The sequence below is a fragment of the Colletotrichum graminicola genome (assembly GCF_000149035.1).
Source record: "Colletotrichum graminicola M1.001 genomic scaffold supercont1.37, whole genome shotgun sequence".
Taxonomy (NCBI): domain Eukaryota; kingdom Fungi; phylum Ascomycota; class Sordariomycetes; order Glomerellales; family Glomerellaceae; genus Colletotrichum; species Colletotrichum graminicola.
Genome location: NW_007361041.1, coordinates 194620 through 215690, shown reverse-complemented (window position 1 = coordinate 215690; position 21071 = coordinate 194620). Strand labels below are relative to the sequence as shown.

The window sequence follows — 21071 nt, the reverse complement described above, 5'->3', positions numbered from 1 at the left end:
GCCCACTTGGTGGACGGCATTCAAAAGCTAAACTCATATTTTATCTGGCGGTCTCGACAGTCGATACTCTGTCACGGTACAGCGGTGCGGTGCCGATCACGCCGGCGAGCTGTGTAATCTCCTAGCTCGGTTTATCGAAAGCGGCAGCCTTATGAAGCCGGTTCCTCCCGCTTCTTGGCCAATGTTTTGCGCCATTCGTCGTATTACAGACCATGAACAAAGCCGCTTTTCGATCGCAGATCGAGCTTACTGTTCTCTCATCACCATCAACTGCAGACACGTCTCCCCAATCTTGATGTCCTGTAGGGTAAGCTGGTCGGCAAGCTGCCGGGGATCCGGGGGTCCCGGCGGGACTTTGTGCTCGAGTTCGCCGACGTGTTCGACTGGAGCTACATACCGTACGGGACGAACCTGCGGAACCCGCTTGTGTCGCCGCTGTACGCGGCGCGCGAAGAGCTGCCGGCCAACGTGTGCATCGTGGCGGCGGAGCTCGACTACCTCGCCTACGAGGCGTGGGAGCTGGCGTGCAAGCTGGGCGGGCGGCCGCGGCCCCCCGTCGGCGGCGCCGTGGGGCGGCCCGAGCCGGCGGCGGGGGCCGGGCGGGAGCCGCAGGAGCTCGAGCTGGAGGACGAGAGGTTCGCGTGGGAGGCGGCGGACGCGCGGGGCAGCGTCAAGTGGCTGCTCGTGCCGGACGTGGTCCACGCCTTCGACATGCACGAGATGGGCGCCGCGCAGATGGACCCCGCGAGCACCAGGGACGGCAACGCAAAGGCCGTCAAGGTCATGGGGGTCGTGGGAGAGTGGCTGAGGAGGACGGCGTGGAAGTGAGGCTGGATACGATGAACATGCTGGAAATGGGATTGTGTGTGTGTGTGTGTGTGTGTGTGTGTGTGTGTGTGTGGTCCGAGGGCGTCGTGACACGGGACGGGATCTATGAGGTTGGATTCGAGAGGCGTTGAACGGCAAGGTTGGTAACGGGATATAGATTATACATGTTGGAGCAGGTTTTTGCGCCGAGGTTGATTTCACACAACAATAACACTATCAATTCTTGCAGACCAGTGCCCCCCCCCCGTTGTAGGGGAAGCCTGATAGGAAAGCCCGACAAATGGACTCTTTATTGATTGGCAATACGAGGGAAATATGCCGAAAGTGGCGGTGCCGTGTTGGCCGCTTTGCGGTCGTGGGGTCTGGCGGTTGGGCCAAGGCGGCCAGCCCCCTATACGACCCGAGGGCAGACGGCATTCTTCGTCAGGGTATCGGGCTGTTCCTCAGCGGGCTGTCTCGATGTTTGCAGTCGATGCCGTTGGTACAGGGGTCGATCTGGTGTATCCCGAGATGTCAGGGTTGGCAGATGTGGAATTGGGTGGTCCTGGGCTCGGCCTCGCTGTGAGTTTTTGCGGATGGTTGTTGCAGCTTCGGGATCAATCATATGATACGAACATACTAATGTCCTCCGTGTTCTCTACAGCCGAGGTGTAAACACCTATCTGTGAGAACTGTTGATGTTGGTTTCCACAGCACCACTGACAGGCATTGAGCGATTTAACAGTTGGTTCAAGTCGCCTTTCGGCGTGAAAGCCGAACTAATGCCCCGAGTTCCTCTAATGTAAACCCTCGTGTCTCGGGCTGAAGTTGGTGGTATCACACAAGGACGCCGCAAGGTGGACAACTGAAGACGCTGCAGTAAGAGTGACTTCGACTCAATAGGCAGTAAATAGGTCTTTGCGCAACATCAATGGCGGACGGAATAGATACCCGTCGGTTTGGATGAATATGAGGAGGCAAAGTCAAGCCCATCCCTAAGCGCTCTGAGCTTCTAGATAGAGGTTACTAGTTCGTCTATGAGGCCTTCCACTTGCCTCTTCTTCGTTAGGTGTTTCCGATCAATATAAACACCCAGTGGGACAGGACATACGAACAAGTCTGTCATCGAGGTTTGATCTTGGTGGACTACGGAGATGAATGGGGGAAGCACTGACAAAGAAGCTACGTCCCTGGCCCCCCCTGTTGAGCATGCGAGGTTGTTACACAAGTCACACAAGGGGACAAACATATCTATCGGTCTTTGAGCAGGTCAGTCTGAAAATCGACTCGACCGGACTTGGTACTGAAAAAAACCATTCAAAAAAAAAAAACCATACTCCACTATGAATACGTGACGAACCATGCGAATCGGCGGTGAAGGATAGCCAAACCCAGAAGGCCGAGATTGACCTTGAGATTCCCCACCGTCGTTGTAGCGTGTGGTCATATATCACAGCTACACGCAACATAGAAACCGACCAACTGATGACAATTGTCCAAGTCAATGAAGATAGCATGTGTAACCTCAGCGTGTCCCTTTCTGGACTACTTGTGCCGCCTACCGCTCCATCGATTGTCGCTCGAGTGGACCTCCTCTGGCGAAGGAACCAGAATAGCCTCATCGATTGGTCGCCAGAGGCAAGGCTGGAGAAGTGAAGCTACACACAGGCCATGGCGACAAGCGTCTACGTGGTGCTCTGGAATCTCTGACAGACCAAAACTCTTCCAGGCACCAGCATCCTCTCCGAAACCGCGATGCTGCCAACGTTTGCGGTTCTACCCCGAGGCAACGGCGATGAAGACGAAACTGAGCTTTGAGCTGCCGGATGACATCTCGATGCAGCGAGGGGGGGGGGGGCCAAGGAATCTAAGATGGCCCGGCTCCTTTCCCTCGACGGTGCTATCCAAATTCTTGACCGCGAGCAGCGATCATCTTCCAGGGAGCCCATGTAGTGTATATCAAATTGCCGCCACTGCCCGGCTACATAGAACCGCGGACGACTACGCCGGCAACCCTCCCCCCCTGCAGCTTGCAGCCTCGTTTCGGCAGTCATTTGGATGCTGGATGCATACCAACTAAACACTACCACCCCAATAAGCGCTCTTTGCCGCGGTTAGTCCCCCCTGTTTATCCAATTACATCGCTCGCGCTTTCAGCAACAGAGCATCCCCCTCCCTGTCCGAGACTAGGGCTTACGGCTTCGTGAAGCGGCAAGACAGTGGGTGTAGATTGCCGCCGGGAAGGACTAGGCAGGTGGTAGATGAATGTCTTCTGCAGGTCGGGAAGTGGGCGCGCTGTGATTGGGGGTAGCATGAAGGATTTTATCGGATTGAGGATATAAAACGGAAAAACAAAACAAGGTTGGATGGTGCTGCGATTCACGCCGCCGTTAGGGAAACAAACCCTTCGTGAGGCTATTCAAAACAAAAAAGACGGTGGGTGTCACGACGACAAGCTCTGCGGCCGTGGGAGGGGGACGCGCCGGACCTCCGCTGGGAGCCGGGCCACGAGCCGGAGGGTTTCGGGGGATGCGGAATACGGGGAGGGGGGGGACGTGATTGACGCTTGCGATGATACGGACACCTACCTCTGACGGCCAAACGACTTACACGTCGCCCTGTCTCCAGAGTCTTTGGGTTTGCGGACTGGCCTGGGCATCCAAACATGATGTCCATGGGGGAAAATCACAAGACGGACCAAACAAGAATACAATACCTAGAGAGAGAGAGTGTGTGTGAGCTAGGACTAGTTCAACCTGGGCCCCCTTCAGATGGGTGAGGGGTCCAAGAGTAGGGGTGGCAGTTTCTCCGTTCTGTGACGAACGTGTGCCAAAGGCGGGCTTGTCTGTTTGCTTCTGTTTGCGCTGCCCGACTTAGAGTTGGCCGGCCGTGACCGAAACCGCGCTCCGCGCTCCGTGCTTCTCTTGGCGGGGTGCCAGACCAAGCCTAGAGATTGCCCATCTATCAATACTATGCCATCTCCCCCCTCGCGCTCGCGGTCAACCGCGTAGCCGGGGCTGCTTCCTTTGCGATGAAGACGGGAAGCCCCAGGCAGTTCTGCGAGGTCCCGTGTTTAGCGGACTTTGGGTGCAGTAAAAGAGAGAGCCCGGGAGTCTAGGTTGGCGAGACGGGAGTGTCAGACTGGTCGAATGGGTCCGTGAGGGCGACGCTGTGTCGGCGCTTCTGCCCAGTCACCCTCCCCCCCCCCCCCCCCCCCCGAGAGTGTCTGTTCCTGAAACTTTTGGTCAGATAGATCAGATGGGCTTTGCATGTTTCGTGGGGGAAGCCGTTTCTCCTTTGCCACCGCCGCCAACGGAGCGCATGGTCTGGCTTGCGCTGGAGCTTTTTTTTTGGGGGGGGGGGGGCCGTAGGATGATTTGGGGGTCTCTGTTCTGTGATGGCTGGCGACGGCACACAGTGGTAAGTAAGGTACCTGATCCTCCCCTCCTTGAAGCTCAAAGCAGAATCGAGTCCGTCATGGTTTGCTCCGATGTGAAGGGAGTTACGTTGACAGACGGTTCTGGGACGGCTGGAGGGTTGCTGCCGCGTATGCCACACACGTCTCGGTGGGATGAAGGTGCGGCGAGAAAGACTGGATGTGGGAGGAATGAAACATGGAAAACGGTCAACTTTCTGCTGGTGTGAATGGTGATTATCAAATGCGGATTATGGTGTGCTGGTGGTCTCGCGCACACACTGCCATCCAGCCGCAGGGCTGGTCCCGGCATGAGGGGGATTCTGACCGTTACTGCTTACTGCACAGAGACGGACTGAAAACCTAGGCTTTCATCCGATTGTGCGCCGATGAGGGTCGGCTACGGAAGTCAAATGTCCCCGTTCTCAAGGTTGACCATAGTAAAGACTATGCTCAGCCTGCCGGAGTCGGGACCGAGGAGGCCGAGAAATTGTGATGGGCCCTCATCGTCAAAGTTCAAGACGAGAACAACGGCGACTAGCTGCCAGTTGGGAAAGACGCGAGTCCCGAGTTTCAACGGCGGGGAGAGGGGGGCTGCTGACTTGACGGTGACGGCCCCGGAGGTTTTTGAGTTTCGCCCAAGAATAAAGTAAGCAGCCGGTCATGGCGAAGCCTCCAAAAGAACTGGTTACCAATTCGAGAAGAGAAAACGCCAGCAGAAACGCAGATCACACAGTCCAGGCTTTCACCATGATACTTAGTTGCTTGTCCATCCAGCGCCCCCCTCCCCCCGTGGAAGCGGGAGGGGGGCAACGCGGCGGAGGGGCATGATGCTGCTGCTGAGTATCCTGTGCACAGCAGAATACCATTCTGCGGGCCGTTTCTATTCTGAAGAAGCGAGATGTGCACGATGACGACGACGGCAACGTCAACGTCACCCACGTAACGATTCTACCCTCAAATGAAGTTGGGGGATAGATGCGCAGCTGTCTTGGACCCAGCCCCCTCCCGCCCCCCCGTTCGCTAAGGTAAGGCACCGATAACATAGCCGCACTGTGGGTGTCAGTGGGCGCTTAGAACGGATGCCGCATGTCGCCAAATATTGCAAAACACCCAGCACCGGCAGATCGGATACTTTGCCGGGGGGGGCGGTGTGGCTGACGAAGCAGCTCTGTACCGATATAGATGGTTGTTTTCCTTCTTTTATGTCTTTCTTTGGGAGGAACTGCTGTAGGCTTAAGTAGAATAGTCAATCAGGTATGAATGACTGAGTGAGATATATGATCCTTGGCAATGAGAGAGACTGTGAGACTGCGAATGAGAGAGTGAGACTGAGAATGAGAGAGTGAGAGAGAGACATCAGAGAGAGATCACAGGGAATAAGTCGGCTGGCATGAGAAACACGACACGTACGCGCGTTTGCCGCCCTTTTGTTTGTTTCGTTTCTTCCGCCCCGATCATCTCTTCTCCTCTCTTGTCCACTTGCGCCCACTGCAAACACCCAATGTCACCCTACAGGTGTGTACCGACATGGCTCCGGGTCTACACTAAGGTCTCTCTCTACATAGCTACGACGTAGGTATTGCAGAGCTAGGATCCTTGCGCTACCAACCCTGCCCACCCACGCTGCCGTGCTCTCCCCTGTTGGTCGGTGACCACGGCTACATTTCTCCCCGTGTGGCTCAGCCTAGCTGCGCACCCGTTGGGGATACACCACAAACCGATGCAGCGGCAACGTGGGCCTCTAGCACGACTCACATAGTACATAGTACATACAGTGTTCTCTGTCCTGTGAAACAGGCCGAGCATCATGGGGCTAAGCAGGCGCGATTCCACCAACGTTCACCATACGGACATCTATTACCTGCCTACCCATCACCTGTGGGACAGAGAGTCTACGCGTTGGTAGGTAATTCTTCATCACGGATGCCTGGCTGGTCCTACACGGCTCACAACCGGGCTACTTGTCGTCCGTCATCCAGACTTTAGTCCTGTTAGTCAGTCACTCGAGGGCTCCGCACCACCCAACCCACCTACTTACTGCCCTCCATCCTGGACCCCAGAACGTAAAAAGGGGCCGGGGCCATGAAGGATTGACCTACATACCTACCTAGGTACGGATACTGTACCTACCTACCCACCTACCTACACACCTTTATGATGCTGGCACCTGGTCGTTGCGAGCCATACCTTGTCCCACTGTGTAGTAATACCAGGTACTCCGCCTGTTTGCCAACCCATAGCTTATTATCCTTTGTCCTGTTGATGGTCTTACTATTCGCTTCCTCGAGAGAGGAGGAAGGATTCAAAGGATGAATAGAACCGCCAGAAAAGCTGGCCTCGCATTATTTTACACTCACCGCTGCCCTCTTCCACACTCCCCCCGACTTCTCTTTCATTCCTCTTGCCTTGAACTGGGACCATCTCGTCTATCTGTTGCCCCGAGTCGTCCGTAGGTCCTTTCATCACGGTTACACCCAAGACGCACTTCAACAAACAGCCCCCCCTTCCCTCCCCCCCAAACCTGACGCCCCCAAGGCCAAGACTATTCATCTCGTCCGACCAACACCATTAACTTTGACCCTCACCTGAGTGCAGCATCTAAACCGGGTTTAAGTGGCCACTCTCGCTCGGTCTTCTCTATTTGCCTTTATGCGTTCTTGAGATACCCCTCCCCGAACCTGTTCCCTATAGCTCTACGGAGTACCCTTCTTGAGACTGGACCGAGCGTACTTACAACCAATCAACCAATATGGCCAACTCGGCCAGCGCAAAACTTCTTCCTAGAATCGACACCTCCATGGCGCCATTCCTCACACAATCTGCCGATGACAGACTCATCTCGGCAATTGCCCTCGTATTAAGTTTGCCGAAAAACAGTATAGAGTTATTCGACTCCTTCTCTGACCTTGGTGGCGATAGACCTTCCGCTATCGCCCTAAGGAAAACGTGCATGAGCCTCGGACTCGATGTGAGGACGGGCGACATTCTCCGCTGCCACACATTGGCGGAGCTTCAGACCTGCATTACCCCCTTGGTTCAGGCCGCGCCTGTGTCCAAGGACTCTGAAGAAGACAGTGCCTCTCCCTCCGATGTCTTCAGCTCAAGTCCCAGACGAAACAGCGCATACTCTACATCATCGTGCGAGTCGTCCTCCAACAGCGTCGACTCACCACCGGTAAAGGCACCCCATTTTGAAATCGAACAGTTCATCCAGTCCACGCCGCAGGTAAGGACCGCCGCAGTCATCAGGCCAAAGGCGGGATACTTGGAGGACAAGCTCGTGGCTTTCGTCACGTTGGCTTCGGGCCGGGTCTCGCAATCCAGCCTGTCCAGCATCCGTCTCATTCCCCAATCGCAGATGCACTTTGCCGGGAGTCAGGTCGCAGCAGTCCGACTGGCTCTCGAGACATCCGGAGGAGCCCATACCGTACCAAATTCATGGATCGTACTTGACCAGATGCCTTCAAACGGAGAGGGCTCCGTCGACCGGAGGCGGCTCCAGACATGGATCCAGAACATCAATGAAGACATGTATCACCAAATCTCGAGCCTCGAATCCAATGAGCTCTTCCAGGAGCCATTGACCGAGATGGAGCGGGTTTTACAAAAGAATGTCGCCAACGTCCTCCGGTTGCCTCTGAGACAGATCGGCATGAATTTCTCCTTCAGCCAACTCGGGGGCGATGACATTTCCGCCATGATGCTCGTCTCCGCATGTAGGACAGAGTCCATTATCGTAAGACCAGAAGACATCCAGAAGTGTCCGACCCTCGGTCAGCTAGCATCACTCGCCTACCGAAAAAGCCAGAGATCCGATACCTGGAGTGAAGAATCCGTTGAAGGCTTCAAGCTGTCGCCGATACAGCAGATGTACTTTGACACCGGCATGGGTGGCCGCATCGAGCAGCGCATGGCTTCCAGCACCGGTTACCGTTTCAACCAGAGTCTCCTCCTCCGGGTCAAGAACAACGCAACGTTGGAGAACATCCACGCCGCCATCTCGACGATTGTCGGTCACCACTCCATGCTGCGCGCGCGATTCAAGCCTGAGACTGACGGCTGGACCCAGCGGATCGTACCCAAAGTGGACGGGTCGTACGGGTTCCGCTATCATTCAGTCAGCACGACCGAAGAGGTCATGGGCATCGTCGCGCAGTCACAAGCCACCATCAACATCGAGTCTGGGCCGGTGTTTGCAGTCGACCACTTTCGGACTCACGACGGACAACAATTAGTCTATCTCTTGGCGCATCATCTCGTTGTGGACATGATGTCATGGCGAATTATCCTCCATGACCTCGATGAACTGCTACGAGAGGGCACGCTGTTTTCTGAGCGCTCCATGCCCTTTCAAAGATGGAACGAGCTGCAGGAAGAGTACATCATCAACAACCCAGAGGAGCTTGTGATGCCGTTTCAACTACCCAGTGGAGAGTACAACTACTGGGGCCTCGATGATTCACACAACACCTATGGCGAAATCTCGGTCGCTAGCTTCACCCTCAGCCCGGCGTTGACCTCGATCTTACACACAGCATGCAACCAGGTCTTCAAGACTGACATGTCGGACATCTACATGGCAGCTCTCCTCCTCTCATTCAGCCAGACTTTCCACGACCGCCCGGCCCCCGTGATTTGGAGCCAGGAACACGGCAGAGAGCCATGGAGCCAGGACATGGACATCACAGAAACGGTCGGCTGGTTCACCTCGCTTTGCCCCGTCACGATGCCAATCGATTTGGCCGACGACTTCCTACACGTATTGCGCAAGATGAAGGACACGAGGCGATCGATTCCCCGCCGCGGATGGTGCTACTTTGGGTCGAGGTATTTCGGGCCCGAAGCAGCGACGAGAAGCGACGAGGGCTGGCCATTGGAGATAATGTTTACGTACGCCGGCTCCGTCCAACAAATCGAACGAGAGAAAGGCGTCCTCGAGCAGGTCACGATCCCCGGGAGGCTAAGGTCAACAGAAGCCGCCGACATTGGTTCAGAAGTGTCCAGAATTGCTCTGTTCGAGGTATCCGCCATGGTCGATCAGGGTTCTGCCTCGATCCAAATTGTCTACAACCGCAACTCCAAGCACCAGGAGAAGATCACCGAGTGGGTCCAGGCGTATGAGCATCTCCTATACGAGGCCATTGGGAGGCTACGATACCGGGGCCAAGAACTCACTCTGTCCGACGTCCCGATGCTCAACACGAGCTACGAGGGTCTTGCGAAGCTCAATACCGACCGACTCGTGGCCTTGGGGCTTTCCAGCGCCAAGGACATCGAGGACGTCATGCCCGTCACGGCATTGCAGCAAGAGATTCTCATCAGCCAGACACAGGACATTGGGATCTGCCATAGCCACGCCGTCTACGAGCTCGCATCCCCAAACGGTGTTGTGGCTGACCAAGCGCAAATCTGCACCATCTGGCAGCAGATCGTTGCTAAGTACCCAGCTCTGAGGACCGTCTTCATCGACAGCATATCCGAGGACGGCCTTTTTGATCAAGTCGTGCTGAGGCGGTGCTCGCCCAACATGCTTTTCGTCGACGCCGAGGCGGGAACAGACCCTGTGGCTGTTCTTAACGCGCTGCCGCCGATGAGTCCGACACCCTACAACCCGCGCCATCGGGTTTCAGTGTGCAAGTCGCATGCGAGCACTTTCCTGCGGCTCGATATCAGCCATGCGCTCTGTGATGTAAGTTGGAAGTTTCCCGTTGTGGCCCGGATTCGCTAATGTTTCAACAGGCTCTGAGTCTCCAAAACATTGTCTGGGACTTGAAGAGGATGTACAACTCGAGCAAAGCTTGCTTGAAGGTGCTCGACCCTTCACATGCCGCTTGCATCCAGTACATATCCAATGCCCGGCAAGAAAACAGTCTTAATTTCTGGCTCGGTCGCCTCCAGGACACGAATCCCTGCCTGTTCCCACGTCTGATGACGCTCAACGACGCCGCCATGCGGCACACCAACTTCCGTACCGAGCTGCCAATGGCTCAGATTGACGAGTTCTGTCGGTCCCAGGATGTCAGTCGGTCAGCCCTCATGCAAATGGCGTGGGCCCTTGCCCTACGCGCATTCACCGGCTCCGATCAAGTCTGCTTCGGCTACCGCTCTTCGGGTCGAGATGCCGCAGACGCGCCGGAAGGACTGGCGCTCTCGGTAGGCGCCTTTGAGAACACCACGACATGCTCAGTCGGACTCGAGAACCACAAATCCATTGCCTCGGTTCTGAGATGCATTGAAGACGACGCTGCGGCCTGCCGTCCGCACCAGAGCGTGCCGATTTCGGAAATCCGGCACGCTCTCGGCCTCAAGGGCGACAGTCTCTTCAACACCTGCTTGTCCTACCAGGAAGAACCACACGAGCTGAAGAGCAGGTTCAGCTCCACGCGCATGCCCATGAGACTATCGTGCATCCAGGCCTTCAACGCCCCCGATTTCGATGTTACCTTCTCGTTGACCCTCGTTAATGGACAGCTCATTACCGGAGTATCCCACAGGCTCATGACTGCTTCCCAGGCAGAGAATCTAACAAACACATTCGGACGTGCTGTCCTGTCTATTATTGGAAGCCCCGCCGAGGAAACTCTTGGATCGATTAACCTCTTCACCGACAGGGATTACGCCCAGCTACTGATCAGCGACTGGGAGGTGGACAGTGGCAATGAACCTGCACATGCGTGTGTCCATGCATTGGTATCGCAGCAGGGCAGGCGGACTCCGGATTCACCAGCTATATGCGCCTGGGACGGCGGGCTCACATATCGACAGGTCTGCCGACTTGTTTCCCGACTGGCGACCTTCCTTGTTCAATGGGGAGTCCGACCCGGCGTTGCTGTCCCCGTGATTCTCGACAAGAACAAGTGGGCGGTGATCAGCGTCCTGGCTGTATTGAAGCAAGTTCTCATCACAGCCATCGTTCCTCTTCGTACACTAACACTATTCTAGAGCCGGAGGCTGCTTTGTGCCCATCGATGCAGAGGATCGAGCCAATGTAGAGACGTTCATCCGCCAGCTCGCGCCCAAGATTGTCGTCGCAACCGACTTGGGCTGGAAAAGTCTCGAGTTCATCGTCGAGGGAGTGATCGTGGTTGACGACTCTCTCTTTGAGGTAAACTTCCCCCCGCAGGCGCCTTTGCCCATGGCAGCACCCGACGACGCCGCCTGCATGCTTCTATCGCCTCGTTCGTCGCGTGGGAAAGATGCAAAGGGTATCATTTTCCACCACGCAGCTCTGTCTTCGGCATTCCTCACGCAAGGCCGGGCTCTGAACCTCAACAGGGACAGCCGCGTCATGCAACTGTCTTCCCTCAATGTCGACACTGCCCTGGTCGAGTTACTTTCGACCCTGGTCCACGGCGGATGTGTATGCATCCCATCATCCGTTGAGACGACGAGCGACATCGTCGGCGCTGCTTGCAGGATGGATGTCAACTGGACCTATATGACGCCTGTGTTGGCGCGGAAGATGACGCCAGCCGCCATCCCGAGCCTAAAGACTGTCTGCTTCAGGACGCGTCGCTTGGACGAGGATACCTGTGCCCCTTGGATGGCGAAGACGAAGGTCCTTCTGGCTTACGGTGCTCCCGACACCTGTCCTCTCGGAGTCTCTGTTCTGGAGGTCACGAAGCCTTCGGATCTCTCGCGCGTCGCGCCTCCGTTTCTCGGAAGATTTTGGATCGTCAACCCCGAAGACCACGGCAAGCTGATGCCGATTGGCGCCCTTGGCGAGCTCATTATCGAAAGCCCAACCCTTGCGCACCACTTCGTTCCCGGCCAGTCACTGTCACATCTGCCTCAAGACTCGGACTTTTCACTCGAGGATGGCAAGCCCACAACACGCTACTTCAAGACAGGCCATCTTGTTCGGTACATGGAGGACGGCTTGCTTGACTTCGTGTCCAGCGGCCGTGACGCTGTCGAGAGCAACGGGCGAGTCGTCCCGGTGACCGAGATCGAACAGAGACTCCGACGGTGTCTGGGCCAAGGCCTCGACCTCGCCATTGAATCCATCATCAGCCGCGATGCGCAGCCCTCCCTTGCAGCGTTTGTGGAGCTCGGCGAAAACCTCTTCGAGGGCTCCGAAGACCTCACTAGGATCACAATCACCACCCGGGAGCGCACGTACATCGCCAAGAAGCTCATCGAATCATCCTTGGGCACTGGCATGCCGTCACACATGATGCCGACCATCTTCGTTCCCGTAAAGCATCTCCCCGTCACACCCTCTCTCAAGGTCAACCGTCGCAAGCTCCAAAAGATGGTCGGGTGGTTGTCGCATGAGCAGCTGCAGGCCCTCTCCACGGTTGCATCGCCCGAAGAAGTCCGCTCAGTCGGAATCAAGCCCCTTCCCCTGACCAAGGTCGAGGAGCGAATGCAATCGATCTGGGCGTCCCTTCTGGGAACCCACCCTTCAAGCATCCGCGGCAACCAGAGTTTCTCGATGCTTGGCGGCCAGGGTTTCCTTGCCGGTCAGCTCGTTGTTGCGTGTCGGAAGCAAGGACTCATCATTTCCCTACTTGACGTCCTGCGCGGCGCCACCCTGACCGAGCTCTGCCAAAGCATCACAATGAGCTCAGATCACGCGCTCGAGGCGGCCGTGGAGCCTGAGCCGTCAGCTTCATCCGTGAGATCTTCAACGGAATCGCTTCTTGACGAGCAGTTCATACAGGATGTCATTGCTCCAAAATTGAAGGTCGAGCCCGAAGCCATCGACGATGTTGCGGAAGCCGCGGCGTCTCAGCTAAAGTTTCTCGAAGCCGGCTTGCTGAAGGGAAGCTCGAGCCTCACGTACTTTACGTTCAGCTTCACCGGGCCGGTCCAAACCAAGAAGCTCGAAGCCGTCTGCATGTGCCTGGCAAGGATCCACCCCATCCTGCGAACCGCATTCGTCACCCATGGGAGAAAGGTGTACCAAGTCGCGCTGAAGTCCTTCACCCCCGAGTTCAAGAGGGTCGAGGTCCCAAACTGGAGGGTCTCGACGATGACGGAAAAGATAATCAAGAGGGATCAGACTGGCTCCTTCGATCTCGAGGTCCCAATGACAAAGTTCTTCTTCATCGACGCTGGCAAGCAGTCTAATCTCGTCCTACGACTATCCGGGGCCCAGTACGACGGCGCTTCCATCTCTCTTCTGCTGCATCACCTGAAGAGCATTTACATCGCTCCATCTTGCCCTCCCAAGAGAGCGACCTACTTCGACTTTGCTCGCTCGGTGCAGCTTGCTCACAACAACGGCGCAAAGGAACACTGGACTTCCTTGCTGAATGGGGCAAAGATGACCCAGGTCATTGCCCACAGCAAGCCGCCGGCAATGAGCACGAACGTCAAGACCATATCCAAAACCGTCTCGGTAATGTCCCTGGCCAACATCGGCATCTCCTTCGACACCGTCGTCAAGTCGGCTTGGGCCATGACGCTCGCAACACTCTCCGGATCGGGCGATGTTTTCTTTGGCGAGATCGTTGAGGGAAGGCATCTGAGACTGGCTGACGGCTCGGACATCTCAGGCACCCTCGGGCCCGTGTCCAATGCCATTCCTGTCCGCGTCCAATTCGCGGACACGTTGAGCAGCCCCCTTGAGCTGCTCAAGTACGTCCACAGCCAGCGTATCTCGAGCATTCCCTTCGAGAACATGGGCTGGCTTGAGATTGTCGAGAAATGTACCAAGCTCCCATACTGGACGCGCTTCAGCACGGTTGTTGAACACCGTCACCAGGATGCCGCCAAGGAAGCAGCAGTTTTCAATATCGGCACCATCAAGTGCAAGTTCAACATCCAACAGCCGATTAGCAGAGACGTCTACGACCTTCACGTCATCTCCACCCAGCAAGACTCTAGCAGCGGCGAGATATCTCTGACGTTCTGCGAGAACCGCATGCCTGGTCTATTCGCCAACGAGACACTCAAAGCTCTCTGCTCCAATATTGAGCTTCTCACATCGGTGTCCATGCTCCATCCGTTGATACCCTCGTCCGTCGACTACTGCGACGTCGCGGCTCAGATACCGTTGCCCCAGCTACAAATGGAAGCAAAACCCACGGCCGTCGCCGCCACCTTGTCCGAAAGCCACCGGACCGCCATCCAGGAAGCCATCTCCAGAGTCTGGACAAAGGTCCTGAACCCGCGTTCCCTCGGCGTCCCCAAGGCGCAGCTTCACAATGCGGCGTTCTACGACCTCTGGGGCAGCATGATCTCCGCCTCGCTGCTCGCCGAAGCGCTGACACAGCAGCTTCCCAAGCTGGGCATCCCCGGGTCCCACAGCCTGACCGTCTCGATGGAGGAGATCATGGCGCACCCGACGATGGCGGAACAATGTGAGCTCGTGGCCCGCAAGATGCGCGACGCCAAGAGGAGGACATTCATCGAGGTGCTCTCGCCCAAGTCACACCCTTCGTGGGGTCGTGGGCTGAAGAGGCTGAGCACGACGGTCGCCGGAGAGAAGGCGTCTCACGAGCGTAATCTGAGCAGCGCCAGCGCCAGCTCGTCGATCTCCGTGGAGGCGCTCAAGGGCCTCAATATACAGCAGCCGGCCCCGTCGATGCACCCAATCGCAGAAGGCGCTGGCTCGGGCGACTTCCACTCGGCGAACCCTACGTCACCCATGGGGTCGGAGGAGCGCTGGAGAGCGAGACCGAGTCTTGCCGTCGAGCATGACGGGAGGAGCATGGAGAGCATGACGACGGGGAGTAGCCGTACAGAGGAGGAAACCGAGGTTCGACGAGCGAGCGCGGAGAGGAAGGAAGAGGGCGGGGACGTGGTGAGTCCGTTGCGCGAGGACATTGTCCCAACGCCCATGAGGGAGAGCAGGCTGCGGAGGAAGGCAGGCAGCGTTTTGCACCGGATCAGTCTCGTTAGTCCCGTGGGTGTCTCTGGGCCGAGATTGGGACATCACTGAGTGATGTGTAATTTGTAAACTTGAGGAATGGTTGTTCAGCGGCTGGTGGTTGTTTGGCTTTTCCTTTCTTTTCTTTTGATGCTATGTCTTCTGTTCATTACTAGAAGACTGCAGCTGTGGCATGACATGATGATATCCAATAAACGTAAAGTACTTCAGCATCGTTTGGTTCTACTCCTCCGGTCTCAAGGGTGGCTTGCACGCTAGTTCAACAAGCATTCAAGACGGTGGGTGTTATTAGCCTGAAATAATATATATACGAGACGATGTATAGCCATGTAGAAAACCCGGCTGCGAGTGATCAGGATGTCACAAACGGCATAGCTTAGAGCAGTGGTTCCCCTCGAACAACTCTAGCCGAGATGGAGTAACAATAAGTCTCTAAAATGTGTTTTTGCGTTATTTAGAGTTAAACACTATGGCATTATCTCAGAAGCTCCCCTGATTACTCCTTACCCGAACCCCAGTTGGTATGCCGGAATCGGATGAAGCACAGTGAAACATAGCCGTCGCAACCAACGTCTCGGTAGAGGTTGCACGTGGCTATCCGCAGTCGGTTGCGAACCCGTCCCGATCACTCTTGGAGGCCCGGAAACGTGTTGGGGGAATCGAGCATGACGACCAGCGTGTACAATCGTCACGAGATGTGCTCATTCGCCTGGTTCTGCAATAGCTAGACAGTGGAGAAACCGGGGAAGCTGAAGCAAGATACCAACGGATCCTGCAATGGAGTCGTCTCCGAGTAATGCATACAAGCTACCAGAATAGCCATCGCGTGGAAGCCGTGCGGCCAGCTGTCATCGTTGAACGTACCGGAGAGCTGTCAATCTCTCATCGGACATGCAGGGTTTGGGGTCGGGTAAGGCCTTCCCGTCCCGTTTTGGTCGTACGCGTTTTTCGTTAATCTATTGAGCCAGAAATAGTGACGACCAACCTCTTGAACGGCCTACAAAGGCTCTATCCCGAACTTGTTTGGGTCATGGGCCCCCCTTGCAAACACATCAAAAGCGGAGGTGCGGGATGTTTGCAACGAGGCCGTCACAGATATCTATCCCCGTATGAACTGTCATTGTCGGTACACCACCCGGATAAAACAACAGTTTTCTCTATTGCAAGGAATAATAAGCCTCTTGTTTGGCATGGCGTATTTCAAGTTGCCCGGACTGGCGGAATGGTATGTTATTAGGGGTGACTAGGCAGTTGGTTCCACTTTCCTCCGTTACACGACAGTCTAACCGTTCGAAGTTCAGTGTTGTCCTGAGAAGAGGCAACCGATCTAGTCAGCACAATGTTGATTCTGAACATGAGCTATCCAGGTGTTTTCAGTTACTCACCACGGCAGTGTTCCCCGATGACTTTTTGCTATTTTCGCTAGTGGATCCACGGAAGTAGGTGCTAGCGAGTTTGCGAAGTGGTGGCATAGAGCAGGTCATTACTCCTAAGCCGCCCTCCAGGACCGACCATAAGACTGACTGTCCCCAATTATCTATGTGCTTGATATAAGCATACAGGCTGAGAACAGATAACGGCGAATGCACTACTTACAAAGAGACTCGTTCGGATATGTTTTGGTATCGTATGAATAGTAGTATCCTAAGCGGACTAGGCCGGCAATACTGCCAATGATGCCCAAGCTGAGTATGATTTGTAACGAAATCTTACGACGTTTTGGCATTTGTAGGCCCCGGATGAGGAAGAATGGCGTTATTGCGCATGTCCAGTCCACAATAGCCAGGACGACAGTGCCAATGTAAGCAGCAAGTATCCATCCGTTACGAAGACGGCAGTAGCCACTGTATCACTGTTAGTTAGACTTTCAGTAAGCATACATAGGCGCGAGGAGACATACAGGTTCTCATTCCATAGAGCTGGTACAGGAGAACAGCTCCCTAACCAGATAGCCATACAGACAATCAAGTTAACAGCTAGCAAAGCCATACTCCCCCAGATAATGTACGCATATATTCTGGTAGTGCTCAACCGCACAATCATAATGGACATGGAGAGCTTGGTCATGACAGTCGAGGTGAAGTATACGACTTCGCACCAAAACATGTCTTCCTTAACCTTGATTTGGTAGTAGACAAGCTGTCCTTCGGGGATTTGGGCATCGTGTGCGCCAAGCCCATAACACGTCGCGATGAGGATAAAGGCAACTGATGGCAAGAAAAAAACCTGCTCTGGTCAGACAAAGACGCAATAGGCGAGGGGCATGGCAACGGCAACATACCCACCCAAGAACGGCAAAAACGTCGTCCCAGCCCCATATCTTTTTCGATTCCGACAGCCTGAACCTCACGTAGACGCGAAGACCGACCACGAGGGTGGAAAAGACCACCAGAACGCCTGTTACGACCTGAATCGTCGTCGAGAGGCCGCTGGCCGGAAGCTGTGGGAGCCCGCGGGCGACCTCTGACATGCGCTCGCCCTCTTGGCTCCGAGAAACGAGCAGTTTCATTTTCGGCTGCGGGCCGACGTCGTTATGGAGGCTGCAACAAATGACACGAAATGGTTCGAAGGATCGATAGAAGGGAGAACAGCTCAAAGTATACATCCAAGACGGGCAGGCCCTGCAATGCCGGCGGTCGGTTAACTGCGACGCCAGGTCTGTCGTGGGGCCTATCTGCCGAGTGCACCAATGTCGTTGCTAATCTCGGATAAGATTTTGGCTGGCCCGATTGATTAGCAATGTGACGGCAAAAAGGGCACCCTGCCAGCTCGGACTTCGTCTCCTGAAGTTGTACTCCGTGGCAGACCAGACCCGGATGAGAGTCTGCAACTCCGACGACCTACCGAGGTTTCGGGCCAAAGTTTAAGCCTCGTCAGGTAAATGTGGCCGTGCTTTTCTTCATTATCCCAGCGACGGTACTATGAGGTTCGTGTGCACATCTATCATAATTCTGGCCCGCGAGAGTCTCTCGTACGTGGGTCACAACTACACAGTATGGGCGTGCTTGATATCCGTACTTGCGAATGAATTCAAAGCCCTGTCACTCGGGTGGAGAATTCTCATAGCCTAGTTAAGGGGTTGCTGGGGTTTTGACAGGTGGCACCCACACGGGTTCCAATAAAAACGTCTGCTTTCGCATTTTTCTCTTGGTGACGGTAAAACCGGCCAGGCTTGTGAGGGAACCCGCGTGCCGCCCCTTGTCATGTTGTTGTATCCGGAAACCCGGGTTTTGCCCCGTAGTCACATTAGGGGAGAAAAACATATTAAAGGAAAAGGAAAAGCAAGCGTTATCCCTTCTGTACAGCTTTACTACTATGTACTTCCTTGTCTTCTCTCACCGCTTGGTTGTTCTTGTGCAACCGCATGATGATGAAGTTCTTCTCCATAACGCCGCCGACGCCACCGCGCGATCCAAACGATTGCGTCGTCCCGGTCGGTTATTTCGACGACACTTTTCTCTTCAAAGCATTCGTCATGTACACGGTTTTTGTATTTCCCGAAGTACTTGAGACACAAAAGCTCCGTGATTCTCTTGAGAACGTAGTACGCCGCCCCGGCTGGAACAAGCTAGCAGCTAGGCTACGAAGGAATGTAAGCAATACCCCTGGCCCCCTGGATACTATCAAGGACCACTTCACTGCCTGACGCGGGTGCATTTAGGACCGGGGAGAGCTTGAACACCACATACCTCAAAAACTTTCGCACAGCCAGACACTTATTAGTTACAATCATGTTGACTATAGCAACATAGACATAGCTTACCACCCAGCTGGGGCGCGAATTCCCCGTCCGCCATCTGATGGTAAACCTGCGGTTGTAGGAAACCCTGACGATTTGCTTGAATTCATTTACAGTCCCAATACCCCAAGAGGGCTCCATGACTATCTCTACTCAGTTCGATCCGAGCTAGGTCTTTGCATCGTCTCATTCAAGGACTCTACAGTCATCGTGTTGCACTGGATACACCTGGCATTTGACGCCATGGCGAAAAGGTCACTCCTAGAAGCTTGGTCCCTTGCTCTAAAGGGCGAACACTGCAAGATACCAGAGCCTCTCCTCCCTAATAGCTACCCACTAGAGGACCTTGGAAAAACCGAAGTTACGCCTCATCTGCTTGTCGATCGGCGAATGTCTGTGTTTGGCGTTGCGTTGTGGGTGCTACGGAATGTTTACCGCCTTGTACTGCGCAGTAAGGAACATCGAATGGTTTGTGTACCAGCCGAGTTCTTGGCGAAACTAAAAGAAAAGGCTTTAAAAGAGAATGGTTTAGAAGAGCCCGACGATGGGACGCCTTCCAGGGTACGAGTAGAAGAGCCATTTTGAAGTGACGGCGACGTTCTCCTTGCGTGGATCACTCGCCTGTCTTTGTCAAACTTTCCAGAAGACTCTAAGAGATTAGTAAGTGTTTCCTTTAACCCGATACTTTTGAGGGTTTCTTCTCATACAACTTGCCCTCCAAGGTCGCTGTGCAGCAGGCGTACCAGTGGCGGTCTGTCCTCAAGGATCTCTTGCCGTCTGAAAAGCCGTTTCTCTGCAACTGCGTTGGCTTCCTCGTTACCCTTATGCCCGTCAGCGACGTCTTGAAGAAGCCACTTGGTCACTTGGCCTCAGCAATCCGCCGCTCAATCACAGAGCAAGGAACCCGCGAGCAGGTCGAAGCCTACAGCTCACTCGTCAGACAAGATCCCAGAGCTAAGGCACCGCCTTTCTTTGGTCGCAGTTCGATGCAGTTGTTGATGTTTTCAAACTGGCAAAAGGCCAACGTTTACGGTTTCGATCTATCAGGTGCTGCTGTCCAGCCGCGGGAGACGCCGTTGTTCCCTTGCTACGTGCAAACTATCCAGGGGCCTTACGACTTCACTGATGGGATCATCATTGTGGGCAAGGATGAGCACGAAAACATTTGGCTTTCTGGCCATAAGGTGAAAGGGGAATGGAGTGTCATGGAGAGAAAAATGAGGGAGGACATCTCTGGAGAGTGAGACAGAACCTACTTATCAGCCGAATGACTAGTAGACGTTCTAGCTGTGTCCGTCTTTAGCTCCTAGTATGAAGCTTTCATACTTGGTTGGTAATGCGCTGAATGCTGTTCCTAGTTGCAGCTCCAATACAAGCACGCATATCAATAGTAGCCCCATGATGCCACCAACGTTTTTCTTCTTCGACGGGTATTCCTTTAATTGCCGGGTGACCCCATTTCTGCCGAGGTGGATCCCCCTCCACTTTTACCCCTCATTTTTAGAGATACATAACAATATATTGCTTTAGAATGTTACCTACCTAGTTTGTTGACAAGCACTACTGAATTTAACATTATCATCAACATCTCTATCAAAACTATTATAACCTCTAATCTAGATACCTCTATTTATACTAATATTTATATAGGGGTCTTACTAGAGGACCTTGCTATTACCTGCCTAGATAACTATTGCCTAGAGGAGCGTAATAACGTAACAGTCTAGCCTAATAAGCCTCTAGTAGAGCTGCTTAGATTGTAATGTACTCCTTTGTAAAGGCAGAGATTGCTGGTACCTTTGGCATAGGCAAAACGCCATATAGATAGAAGTACCTTGAAACTATTGGCTTGTCGGACTTAATGCTGCGAATGCATTGGCTCTACCCCGCCCTTGGCAGAAATGGAGTCACCTGGCAATTAAAGGGATAGTACCCTCTCTCTCAGGTTCATGATTGGAGAGCCTGACACTGCCTGTGACTAAGGAGTGTTCGCTCTGCTGAGCAAGACTACCATATTTCCGGGCATTACCGTGTCCGTCGTGCGTCTTATCAGTCCAGCAATGTTAGCCGATAGTTGGGCAACTGTGGCCAGATGACTCCGAGTCTCCGCACACACGGGATTTGAAGACTGGTATCCCCGGCCTCTTGAGGTTTGCAATCCAATTTTATTTGACACTAACGTTGTTACCCAATGCTGACAATCCACAGACTTTCCTGTCCACTCGGGTGACAAAAAACAGGATACCTTTTACCTACCTACCACTACT

The 21071-nt window shown here is 54.4% G+C and overlaps 4 protein-coding genes across 4 annotated transcripts in view; 3 read left to right on the top strand and 1 right to left on the bottom strand.

The window, feature by feature from the left end:
• The window catches only part of GLRG_08226 (alpha/beta hydrolase fold protein), a gene marked incomplete at both ends in the record, with an annotated part of 1576 nt that extends 748 nt beyond the window's left edge, over positions 1–828 (top strand). Inside the window, 2 exons of the mRNA XM_008098911.1 lie at positions 28–111; positions 307–828. Coding sequence (XP_008097102.1) covers positions 28–111; positions 307–828 — 606 coding nt within the window. The remainder of the gene's footprint in view (positions 1–27; positions 112–306) is intronic.
• A 6146-nt stretch (positions 829–6974) lies between these two features.
• Positions 6975–15116, top strand: GLRG_08225 (AMP-binding enzyme; the record flags this gene model as incomplete). The annotated part of the gene is made up of 3 exons (XM_008098910.1): positions 6975–9914; positions 9965–11082; positions 11168–15116. The coding sequence occupies 3 exons, from the start codon at positions 6975–6977 to the stop codon at positions 15114–15116; spliced, it is 8007 nt and encodes a 2668-aa protein (XP_008097101.1).
• Positions 15117–16298: 1182 nt separating this feature from the next.
• On the bottom strand, positions 16299–17574 carry GLRG_08224 (uncharacterized protein; the record flags this gene model as incomplete). The annotated part of the gene is made up of 5 exons (XM_008098909.1): positions 16299–16373; positions 16451–16602; positions 16662–16909; positions 16966–17291; positions 17347–17574. 5 exons carry the CDS (start codon positions 17572–17574, stop codon positions 16299–16301), a joined length of 1029 nt encoding a protein of 342 aa, XP_008097100.1.
• Positions 17575–19269: 1695 nt separating this feature from the next.
• On the top strand, positions 19270–20048 carry GLRG_08223 (uncharacterized protein; the record flags this gene model as incomplete). Its single annotated transcript, XM_008098908.1, has 2 exons — positions 19270–19365; positions 19527–20048. 2 exons carry the CDS (start codon positions 19270–19272, stop codon positions 20046–20048), a joined length of 618 nt encoding a protein of 205 aa, XP_008097099.1.
• Between the last annotated feature and the right edge of the window lie 1023 nt (positions 20049–21071).